Source organism: Corvus brachyrhynchos, unplaced genomic scaffold (assembly GCF_000691975.1).
Source record: "Corvus brachyrhynchos isolate BGI_N302 unplaced genomic scaffold, ASM69197v1 scaffold167, whole genome shotgun sequence".
NCBI lineage: Eukaryota > Metazoa > Chordata > Aves > Passeriformes > Corvidae > Corvus > Corvus brachyrhynchos.
The window spans coordinates 1,184,270-1,197,161 of record NW_008239547.1 but is presented as its reverse complement, the minus strand read 5'-3'; the positions used below and the strand labels follow the sequence as shown (position 1 = coordinate 1,197,161).

The 12,892-nt window shown below is 36.8% G+C and overlaps 1 protein-coding gene across 4 annotated transcripts in view; it reads right to left on the bottom strand.

Annotated features, from left to right (window-relative positions):
* Window positions 1-12,892, bottom strand: part of MLLT10 (myeloid/lymphoid or mixed-lineage leukemia; translocated to, 10) — a 127,943-nt gene that overhangs the window by 27,561 nt on the left and 87,490 nt on the right. For all 4 annotated transcript variants that reach the window (XM_017741441.1, XM_008639308.2, XM_017741440.1 and 1 more), the window contains one exon: window positions 9,043-9,221. In XM_017741441.1, coding sequence (XP_017596930.1) covers window positions 9,043-9,221 — 179 coding nt within the window. The remainder of the gene's footprint in view (window positions 1-9,042; window positions 9,222-12,892) is intronic.

Below are 12,892 nucleotides of genomic sequence, written 5' to 3'. Positions count from 1 at the left end.
CCCCTGCTCAGCCTCGTTCCCCATTGGTTGGTTTGTGTTCCCTGCGCGGGATGGACCCTTGGGTCCCGTGATTGAGCAGTTCCTCGGCAGAGCCCCGGCCATGGGGCTGGAGAAATAAACATCTCTGAAACATCTACCAAGAATCGGTCCATATATATTTCTTTCCACGGGCCTCGTTGTCTGATACACCGTGTTGAAGTATCCGCACTGTAGCAATCGTGCCCAAGAGTCTGTTTTACTTAAGAACTTTAATCTATATATGAGGAATCTCAATTGACTAGCAGAAAAAATTACTTTATTAGGCAACAAACTCAATATACCCATAGAGGAATCTATTTTCTTCATACAACTATTCCAAAGAAAGCCGGACACTTGCAATATGGGAAATAATGGATCTGAGAGAAACGTAACCACTTTCAACGACCATCTGTAATTTCCAAAAGAGTAATAATAAAGAATCACCTACTTATTCACAAGCACAGACATTTTAACTATCTAAATAAACATCAACAGTCTTTGCTATTTAAGTGATGAAACAAACACCTTCAGTAGCAGAATTGCTGCTGTGCAAAAATGCTTGCAAGATTCTCAACATTTATACAAGGCCTATAAGGACACTGCCTCAGCAACCAACTCTGCAGCTTGCAACAAACATACACCACGTATACTTAAAATCTTTTTCAAGTAAGACCTAAACATTCAGTTTCATCTAAATAGTTTTATTATTTCCATTGCATACAAACTAGAAAATTTCACACTTTTTAGATTCAACACCATTATTATTGTCTCAGGCAGCTAAATTGAACTAGTGCTACACTCAGTTCAATGAAGAGGTCAATGTGCCTCAGTTGCCTGGAGACTGATGGTTGCTACAGCAGCACCAGATAAGCCAAGCTAAATAAGCTTCAGCTTGAAGGCAGAAAACATTTATTGCTGGACCGAAACATTGATGCAGTTGTCTCAGCATGTGGCACTGTGCAAAACCAGGCAACTGCCTTTCAGACTACCTCGGTATTGCACAAGTCTACATGAAGACAAGCTTTCTGAAGCCAGAGGAAAACAAGATTTTCATTGGGCTAAATACAAGATTACTTGCAACTATGATTCCTTTGTTCTTCTAGTTGAGTCACATGTTAGAAGGAATTTTCCCTCTGGCTGTAAATTCCTCCTCCTTGCTACTCTCCTCCTCCCCCACCCCAAAAATCCTCAGTTAGATTGCATGAAAAGAAAATTAGATTTTTACCCATTTTGCCCAGAAGTAACTAGAAATTAAAACAGCTTTTAAGTGAGAAGCAAGAAAATTTTGATGGAAAAACTTTTGCTAGTACAGTTCTTTCACATTTTTTATTTTTCAAGACTCAAATTTAAGTGGCCATGACACAAATATGATTTAGTAGGTTTGGAAAGAAAGTCTCTGTTTTGCACTGACATCCTACACCACAATATCAAACCTCTCTGTCTACAACATACTGAAGGATGCATTTAGCACTTTCCAAATCTAGAAGCGCTGGCAACTTCCGGTGCAGTGAGTCCCAAAGATGAGCAGCATACTCTGTTAAGAACGTTTCTTTTTGTTCTGGATATGCTGACATTTCCTTTTGTATCTTTTTGTTAAGTTATAAGCTAAGGAGAACCAAATAATTTCAGCATCTGAACAGCCTGTGATCCATGTTGATATTTTACCTTTGACCCAGTGCATACGAACCTCTTTCAAGAGACTTTATCATCAAGAGGTATTTTGATAGTAACATAAAATATGTTAATTGGTTTTCATGTATCCAGCATTTCAATCGATTAGAGAATTCTAGTACCACAGTAAGGATCTAATTTCCTTTTTCTGGAAGCATGCTGCTTAAACCATGCAACATCATTACTTCCAGATGTTTTATTAGTCTCTTTTTAATTATCACTCATTAAAGGTAATACAAACCAAAAAAAACCCAAAACACAAAAAAAACCACCCAACAAACAAACAACACCCCACCCCCAGCCTCCCAAACAAACAACACACACTGTATGAAAATGTATAAACTGAACTTAAAAAATGAACCAACTTAGATGTTTTGGAGAAATTTAGCAATGTATTAACATATTGTCATAATTGCTGTCTATGCTTTACTTTAATGACTAATTACTAAGAAGTGAGAGGTTTCACCACAAGGCACCCACCAAATATGCAGTAGAAGTCTATACTATCTGCACCCTGGACTTCGTAATAGCTGACTTCCTAAGAGCTCTTATAGGATTCAGTATCTCAATGATTTCTATGTTAAGGAACATAGAAAGTGGCCTGAAAAAAATGTAAAAAGAGAGTTCTTCTTAAGTTCTGGAAATCATCTCTGATTACACGTCTAATGCAGTTTAATATAATTATGCTAGGTTCCTTTGCACTGCAAAAAAAAAGGATTAAATCCTTAAATTAGTTTGCTGAGATCATGTCAACGTCTCTAGTTTTAAGAAGTTCTGATCCAAAGGTGTCTGCAGAAGTATTACACTAACCCTTAACTTACATACGGTTGTGATGTGCATCTTTGGGAGCAGAGCAGGGACTCACTTAAGCAGCCAACCATCTAATGCAGGTCACATCTGTCACACTCCAAAGTCCTAGAACTGAAGGCAGCTTGGGTTTTTCCTCTGTGTATTTATTCTACTCACCAAAGAAAAGCTGATTAAACACTGATAGCTGATAGACCTGCATCTATCTATCCACAGGGAGGATGGCCCAGAAACGTCCTTTAAAAGACTGCAGTCTGCCCAGCTCTAGCAAACTTCAGATGCTTAACTTGAAACCAACCTTCCTTCCTTCCGAATTCCTTCCTTCCGAATTCCTTCCTTCCTTCCTTCCGAATTCCTTCCTTCCTTCCTCCCTTACATTTACTTTGCGCTGAATATTACATTTAAAAAAACCAAATCCAAACCAGCGGGAAACAGGTTATGGTTCTCTGAACAAGACTGGAAAACAAAAGTGGACAAAGGAGTATCTTCCTTGGCCATACTGACTTTAAGAATGCAATATCCAAAATTTGAGGTTACAACTGTAAAGTTGGAAGCAATATCAATCAGGTAGGTGCATTTTACTGTCCCATGAAAATACCCAGACCCCCTCCTGCAGACTTGAAAAAACCCCTCTCAACTTGAATTTTCAGCAAAGGAACATCTACTTGTTTAAGATGTACTATTAAGTTCCTTCATAATTCCATCCCTGTTGTAGAAGGTATTAATAAGATTGTTCCCAAAACTGCTCCTAACTTCTCTGTTGGAAGGAACGAAAACTAAGAATAGATGGAGTTCCTATTTCCTGTCTTTTCATTTATTTTCCCATGAGTGCCAGAATATAAAATAAAAAGGACAAGAAAGTTCCCTTGATAGCATGCAAAATGAGGAGCAGACTTAAACTATGACAAGGAAAAAAACCACTAAAACAGGAAGCCAAAAATAGTGTAGACTAGTAATTTGGAGAAAGAGCAGGGGACCACAGAGATCCAAAATTAGGGACTATATTAATTCAGAAAATGAGAAAATAAAAACCACAGGACAGATGCATCTGAAACATCATGTGTCCTACATTCAGAACCTGAAGAGATCTCAGAATTCCTTAGCTTTCACATTCCTCTGTTGTTAACAAGTAACTCCAAGTCTACTGGAAAAAAATAAGCCTTATCTTCCCCTACAAGCTGGATCAGACAAAGGAGGATAACCACCTCTACATGAATGCTAAAGAAAACCCTGCTGCTTTTGTACTGCTCCTAAGGGAAGTAAAGCCAAAGGAACTTTAGGACAATGGAAGTGATAAAAAGCAAACTTCTTTCACTCAGAATTGCAACTGAGCAGCAGCACCTACCTTCCCAATTATCACATCTGCACCCTGAGGCAGTAGTTGATTACACTATGTTGAAGTGGACCTATCATGCCATCACAAAAAGAATAACAAACAGCAACTATTCAGTTTCCCTATCTTTGTGCAAGCCACAAGGACTGCTGTTACAGATACTTCTTGTCCTTCTCCCTCTTCATTATCTGCCTCTGTGGCAAAGGAAGCACAGTGCATAAAGTAAGAGTTGGGAATTTAGGAAGAAAATAGAAGTTGCAGAGGAAAAAAAAATGCTCAGAAAAGAAAGAAGAATCTAGCAGCAGCAAAAAAATCATATTGTAAGAAAATCTTCTGGACTGTATCTGTAGGAGAGGCTTGTAACAAGTATGTGCCATATTGCTTGAAATTGCCTCACAGATGTGCTTATTACAGTCACCAAGAGCAGAGATACCATCGCACAGTAGAATGAAAAAAAAATCAACTACAAAGTGAAAATTTGATATTGAATTTTCAATAGGAATAAATCCTGAAAATTTATCAATAAACTAAGATTACTACAATGTAAAGATCATACATTACTGGATCATACAATAACAACCCCAACATTTGATGATCTACAAATTTTTAAAGTAAAACACTGTGTATTTAAGCAAACTACTACATGCCATTTCTACTCCCACTAAAAGCACTATTGAAATGAGATTACAAGATACTTAAGTGCATTTTTGTCTTGAAAGCAATACAGTCTGAACCATTAAATGGTTTTAACAATCAACGACTGAAGAAAGCCCTGTCAAAAACCTTTATTTCCAATTCTGCAGTTTGATTCTGCATTCAGAACCTGGAGACCCCAGAAACAATTGGCCACAGAGCTGTAGTAGGGTAATTTCACTAATTTAAGTCATCAAAAAGAACACACAGCTCGAGCAATTTCAATCTCAATCCCAACCAGAGTAGCAAACACTCAATTATACAGTACTAAATGAATAAAAAGAAATCCTGCTGTACAACGCCAGAAGACACTGAGTCACCCGGGTCACCACTTTTTTTATGAATTTATGTTAATCACAAAGAATAACTTATCAGAAACAGCAGTACGGCAAATTGTTACAGAACAGCATAACAGACTGACAAACATTTTTGCTATAATTATGAAGCACTATGAAATATTTGAGATAAAAACTGAGCATAGGACATTCAAGTGGTGCAACTTGACACCTGGCTTAAAAGGGAAAAGTGAAGATGATATTCAAAATCCAAATGAAAGAAAGCAATTTTTCTCAATAACAAAGCACATATCAATAACCATATGAAAGTTAAAAACACACTTCTGAGAGGAAAGACACAAGTTTAGAATACAGCAATTTGCTGCTACATACAAAATAAGCAGTACCCACAACCATGTCAAGAGTAGCAATTCATGGAAAAGCAGGATAAAGTATTTGTGTGGACTGTACCTTCTCTCCTGTATCCCTTTTTTACTACACTTTTGCAATTGTTAAATGCATTGTTAGCTAATAAAGGCTTATTGAATTAAGCAGTGTAACCTATCTGAGGCTATGCCCAAGACATATAAAAAAAAGAACAGCATGCAAAATAATCTGCATTTCCAGCAAGTGGCATTTTTACTAGTCCACTGGTTCCTACCTGGTGAGGAACACCAGCACTTCAATTCAGTTTTGACACAGCATGGAACACAAGTTCATAATTTATTCTTCTGGATTTGTTAGTTTGAAATAAAAATTATGAGTGGCATAAGAGAAAAGAAAATGAGGCAGAAAAGGGGATTGTAACAAGGTCCATACTGTGTTTTTCTCTTAACAAACAAACAAACACCACAGTATAGAAATGACCATACTAGTCAATATAATGAAAAAATCAAAACCCAGGATTTTCCATTTGTGGGTTTTTTAAAGCTTTAAACTCAGTGTTGTTTAGTTGTTGAAGGAAAAAACAGCACTTTGGGGTTTTAATCACCAAAGTTTTATACAGGCCTGTAAGTTATTAAAAATAACAGAAGTTACTTTGTCATTTTGAGTAGTATTAATTTAATAGCAGTATTTAATAATAGTATTACCTAATTTGGGGCAGTTGCTTTCAACTGTTTTCAAGTTTTTTTAATGCTATGAACAAAATTTTCTGCATTAGATGCCTATCACACCATTCTAATCAGAATGTATCAGGTAATTCTGAGACTAATTCTATGGGAACACGTTTTTTCCTAAGACCTTTTCTTTAGAATTTCTTAATGCCCTTTCTTTAAAAAAAGAGACATAAAAAAAAAATCCTTCAAAAATTGACAAATTTATGATGCCCCCTAAATCAAAATTACAAAAGCCCAACAGAGATCTAAGAAAACAGCTGAAATCTTACAGGATGGACCTTAGCAGCAGATCTTTGAGGCTATTCCAAGTTTTACCACTATTCCGATGGCACATCCGCTAACATGACCGAATAAGTGAGTAGACAGGATTTGGTCATACTTGCTCTGTTAACTAATAGTTTAAGCAAAACCTTATCTTTGAACTATTACTTTTTACCTGCTATAGAGGTACAAGCTTACCTTCGCTTATAACCTAGGATGATGGTGTTCTTTTAATCAGAGCACTGCACAAGAAACATACTAGCACACTCTTATTTGAAGACTCCCATGGTCAAGAGGTGGGTAAGCACTAAGAATACATCCACAAGAGCCCAGTAAGCAGACACAGCACTCTGATGAAACTTTGCAGAAGTAAGTAGGTAAACGCCAACCCTTGACATAAAATCAGTCATTTATGCTAAATAGGAAGGGGGTGGGGGGTAGGAGAAGAGATTAAAAAAAAAAAAAAAATCACACAAACAGGTTGCTTTCAGTGGAGAACAACTGCATGGTAAACTAGGCTCTCCTGACTGAATCTCTTCAAACTAGTACGGACCTTATGAACTAAAAGAAGACTCGCTGAAGCAGTGGAGGACTTTGTTAATTCACATAAAGGAGCTCACCTTTATGGCTGTCAACCAAAACTCACAATTTCAATCTCCCTGTATATCTCAAAACCAAATGACTCTTTAAATGGTAGTACCTGTGAGTAAGATCCCGACAAGTAAATCTGTGACCACTTGAAAACAAGTTTAGTAGTGAGGCAAGATACACAACTCCTTTGCTTCTCTGGGGAAAAAAAAAAAAAAACAAAAGCCCCCAAGGCAACTCCTAAGAAACAAAGCCAAAGGAAGGACAGGAATTTTAAGCAGTTAACCTATGGAGGGCTCTCTAGTTCAGCTAAATACTGAGAGAAGGTCCATCTCCTAGGGTATACTTCCTTTTTTTGCGACAACCTGAAGGAAAAAAATACTATGGTATTTCTCTTCCTGACTCATAAATACGGGTTTTTCCCATTGCTTTTTCAATCTATCTTCTGACAGAGGTTAATAAATAGAAGTGATGGCGCACAATTCTTGCTTATTTAACTTTTCCACGTCAATTGTTTTACAGACCTTTGTCTTATCCCTTCTCAGTGTCTCTTTTTGAGGCCACGAGTCCCTCATTATTTACTCACTCCTTATAAAGATGTTCTCTGCCATTGTTCACTGCCATGGCTCTTCTTGTACCTCTTCTGGCATGTACCGTATCTGTTTTGAATAGTAACTGTCCTTTCCCTTTAACATGGATTTTATTTGCCCTCTTAACCACCTTGTCAACACAGGCTGGCGAGGTCTTTCAGCAGTTTGTGACAGCTGATGGTCATAAGGGCTCATTGCATAACCCAGCATAACCAGCAAACTTGGTGTGTGTTCCTCCTCCTCCTTTCCCCAGATCAGTTATGAATACATTGAGCTGTACAAAAGGCCGAGTCTTTCCAAGACTCTCATGGCAAACCTCTACTCCGTGAAAACTGAGCATTGACTTACTTGGGGTTTTTTAAAAGTTTTAATCTGCTACTAAACTATGACACAATCCCTCCCCTTAACTCCAAACTGTTCAATTTAAGTGTTGTCATTGAGTTAGTGTGTAGTGATCTTTGGAAATGAAAAATAAAGGAGAACTTACTAAAATACCAAATTTTTAATTAATTTCTTTAAAGTAGTTTTGATCAATTTGTGCCAAAGAGATACCACTAGGTTTTGGGTGAAACCACTTTATTTCTTTAGAAAACCAGTCCAGAAGAATGATGTAAAAATACGAACTGCCACCTATATGAACAAATTGCTATTTGATATTGAAATGTAATCTTTGTTGGTCTTCACATAGTATTTCTGCTATCCATGCACACACACACACACACACACACATTAACCTTGATTTTAATTCTTCATGTTTCTATCCACTATCTTAGATCACTGTAGATAAGTTACAAGTTCATTGCTTATAAGCACACAAAAATATATATATTTGATATATTCATTGTAAGAGAGATTCCCATCACAAAATGAAAATGCAAGAAACAAGGAGTATAAAATCATCATGTATAGTGTAGTATTCCTTCATACTTAAACACTAATCACGGTGACTTTCTGCAACTATAACTTCATACTCTCTTATCTTGATAAATGTAGTCTTGTCCAACTTAAATTCATACAAAATACTATCATAAAGGTATTTTTTCTGGTTCATTACTTCAACTATGCCACCCTTCTGCATTTCTCTCATGCCTCCCTTTTTCCTTCACCATCAAACATGAACTATGGATCTTCATTTGCATGACTTTTCAAACACAAAACATATATGTCAACGTTCATTTGTTACCAAGATGTCAGCCTTGGCCATCCCTTTGCCAGGGCTAGCTTAGCTGTCCATTTGTTAAACCTCCCAAACAAACCACTCTTTAACTGATACCATCATTTTTGCATAAAACCCAGAAAACTTTACATACTTTCCTTTTTAAAATCCTTTCTTATGTTCTGATAAAAGACTGGTTAGAACACTGATGAACTGCAACCATTCCTTTTTAAAATCCTTTCTTATGTTCTGATAAGACTGGTTAGAACACTGATGAACTGCAACCGGCATTTATGCCACTAGTCATAATATGGTTATTAATAAGCACTTCCTCAGACTACATTTAAAAATATCTATGTGCTCTACAAAATAAGACTATGTAATATTATGGGGAACTTCCAGCCACTACAACGTTTCACAACAAATATAATGTTTATTAACCTATTTTCCAAACAAATTACGGTTTCTTTTAACATTGAAAATAAGCAGGTCAGTAACATGGTTTTCTATCTTAACTCTTGTGATAGTTTACCTGAGTTGCAGCAACAACAGTAGTTATAGAAGGCGCAGTTGAAGGTGATAGAGCTCCCACTTGCTGCAAGTGGCCTGAAGCCTGCTGAGGTAAATGAGAACTGGAAACGGGAGTGCTAGATCCTGAGCCAGATACTGCATTTGGAAATGATACTGCTACATCATTGCTGCTAAAAATACCTGAAAAAAATTACAAAAACGATTACATGCATCTCTCTCTCTCCCCCTCCCTCTGTTTACTAGTAACCATGTAAATATGCAGTAGAAAATTAATCAAGACAAGCAAGATCACTCAATACGTAATGCAGAAAGCTCCTGTGTAGAAATTCTAACCATGCTGATTGATAAAAGTGCTCTCGTCATTTAACATTCTACAGTTCAGGGAATACAGATTGATTCAGTTTTAAGTTTTTGTAAAACATGTGTGATAAATCAAATATTTATGCACATTACAAACTGCTCAAACATTAACAGTGGCAGAATTTTTGGCTAAAATGCCTGCCTTCAACTGAATCTGCTATCAGAGTTTGCTCTTTCAATGTATTACTGTTAAGTAAAGAGTGAAGTATTGGGCTATGTAACTGAACACACACCATACAAATGGAAAAAATACTTTTTAATTTTAAAATAAAGGTTATTGAACAACATACATTTGTCCAAAACTGTAATTTTGGCAACTAAGGATTGCTCGTGCTTTTTCAGGAAAATATTGACAGCAAGTCTGAGGACAAAGTACTCAGATTTGCCGATAGAGCTGGTTGTATTTCATTTATTCACAAACTAAAATTCCATCCATGATCTATACGAATGCGTGACTAACATTTCTGCTAGAACGGCCAACAAATAAACAACTAAACACGTTAACATTAGTCAGACTTGTAAGTTAGCAATTTAAATAGGAAGAGTTCATACCCCTCTGTGAAGCCATTACTTCTGTTCATCTACATGCAGGGTAAAGTTCGTTATAGAGGTTGGGAAAAAAAACCCTACTGACCAGAAGCCCAGGACAAGAAGTAGTACCTGTCTATGAAACCGTTAGGCTCCACGTGCATTAGATAAGTGAGCTGTCAGCTGGCCAAGGAATATCAAGCATGGTAGCACTGAACTGCAGTTAGAGGAAGAGTGCCACAGGGAGTAAACAGAAGTAGAATGAACATGGTTAGATCAAAAAAAGCAACAGAACTGAAATGCCAGTTAGAAGGCAAAGGGTGGAGCTAGTTTGTCACTCATACAAATAATGATTTGAAGAAGGCAGTGACAATAAGAAGATACGCAATGTTAAAACACCACTCGCCACCCAGATAACCCTCTGAGCACAGGCAGTCAAGGGAGACTAACATCATCCAAACCCACACATAATATGCAAACACTGATGCATCTTAAATTCCCTGACTCTATTAACTGTCAAGAAAAATGGAAGAGAAAATCAGCCAGACCCACTAGAGAAAGAAGATACAAAAAAGCAGCTGAAGACACATCGCGACAACTCTTTTCTCCTGCCTAACCAAGGTTAGTGACTTATCTTCTCCCCAGTCTCTTCATCATAGAGAAATTCCATACCTGTTCTGCTTTTCTACTGACCTTCATATCTTTTTCCATTTAGTACACCTTCCCCTCCTTGTTCTTTTTTTGTCACCATCCCCAAAACCTACAGTTACCGCCTCATTAGCAGTTAAGATCCTTTAAGTGTTCGCTTTGCTATGACCTTTTTCCAGTTCTAGCTGGATCATCTAACTAGACAGCACATTTTTATGGATCCTGCTCTAATTTGTCCTTATACACCAGCAAAAAGAGCATGATTAACAAACAACCTTGCTACTGAGTCTATTCTTAAATGTGACATAATTACAACCACAAAAACTGAAATATAACCCAGGTCCTCAAAAGATTTTTTTAACTTGCTTTTAATCAACAATTTCAAATTAATAAAAAGGATGAGATTTGACCCTTTGTTTTTTGAATGCAGTAAAACAATTAAATATACAAACCTTCTTGAAAATATGAGATTCTCATGAATTATCAGGCTTCAGGAACCATAAGATTTAAGAGTAAAAATAATGAAATATCACAACACCTATGAGTAAACCATAAGAGCTCATCACCACAAACACTATCACTCTCATAAAACATCAATAGCAATGAGAGGAGAAAACAAAATTTTTGGTGAGAGACAAGTACCAAAACTTAAGGATATTTTGCCAGAACGGGAAAACAACTTCAAAATTTTAAAGCCATTGTAGATTTTTTTTTCTTAATTTTTAAAAATCTTACATACTTAATAACCGCAGAGCTTCTGCTGCTTCTATTTTAATGATAAGGTTTATTCTTCCTCTTAAAAATAAAATTCTGGAATCAAGCAAATAGTTATGAAATCACAGGCAAAAAAATATTTCAAAAGAAAGACAAGCAGCAAACTAGTTTGCCAGTGGAATGAGGTAAGCTAATATTTGTTGCCAGTTGTTGCAGCAGTATGAAAACCACTGTTTGTTGCTGTTGCAAAATACAGGACACATATGACCTATCAGTAGACCCTGTTTGGGATAAGTATTTTCATTCAGCAATCCCTTACCTAACGCATAAAGTACATGCACCTTCTGACACTACTCATGCAACCAAGATACTACTCCATGCAGCATTCAAATAAGAACTGTATGCTGAACATTCAAATAAAGTCTTGATTTTCACACAGTTTCAAAAATACCTGTATAAAAACTATCTGTATATCATATTAGAAAGCCAAGACAATACACATTTGAAATGTCTCTAACATACTAAGTTGTCCTTTGGGGTTTGGGGAGAGATAAATCACTTTCTGGATCAGGAAGGAATGATAACAAAAACCTGAACAAATCTCTGTAAACTACATTAATGTTTGAAACGAACAAACCACCTTGAAGTCCTTCCCATATTACTGAACAGCTGTACCTTGTGATGAATGGCACTGTGTAATTTGCCAGAGGCATAAATAGCATGGTCAAACACAATCTTCAGCATTTTAACCAGAACACAGTTCTTCAGCTCCAGGTGGAAATGGACATGTAACATGTTCATCTAAAGTCTGACTGTGTGTGTGACACCACTAACACAGCTGCAGAACACTGACTTCAGGTTCTAACAGATAAAATGCACATGTAGCCTGCACTGCTGGAGTGAAAGGCTTAACAAAAAGGCAGCTGCAAAAAAAAAAAAAAAAAAAGGTATCTCTGGACACTGCCTGCTTAGCACAGAAAGGTAGCACTATAGAGCAGGGAACACATCAGATAATGCAGACTGGAAAAAAATGCATTCTTTATGCACCATCAGTGACAAAATCGGTAACAGAGGAAATAAAAGCACTTTAAGAATAGTGAAAAACAAAATAGCCTCAAATCAAAATATACACCAGGTGGCACACAGAACACTTTTAGCGGTTTTATTGAAAACCTCAAAAGTAAGTAGTTCCATGAGCGGAAGAATTAACAAAACTGATTAAATTCTGGATTTCCAGTGTTGCATCTCACAGATTACATCAACATACTAAGCTTTACCACCACAATTTCTGTACCTAGCTATGAAATCCTCAGTTCTTATTTTCTAGTACTACAGCCCCCTCCATTACCCAGCTCTCTTACATTCCCTTCTTAATGCCAGTGACTGCCTAGCTCACCAAGAGACAAAAAACAAGCAGTGGCTACTTTTGTAGCCATACACCATCCATTCCTATTACAGGAACATACATGTTTTAGAGGTTTTTTTCTGTAAACTGGATAACAGATTTAAAGCTTACTGTGGGCCAAAATCAAGAGAGAGACCATCTATACTGCTTCCTTAGGAAGCTTGTAAAATTGTCTCCCTAAAGCTGTATTTTCTTT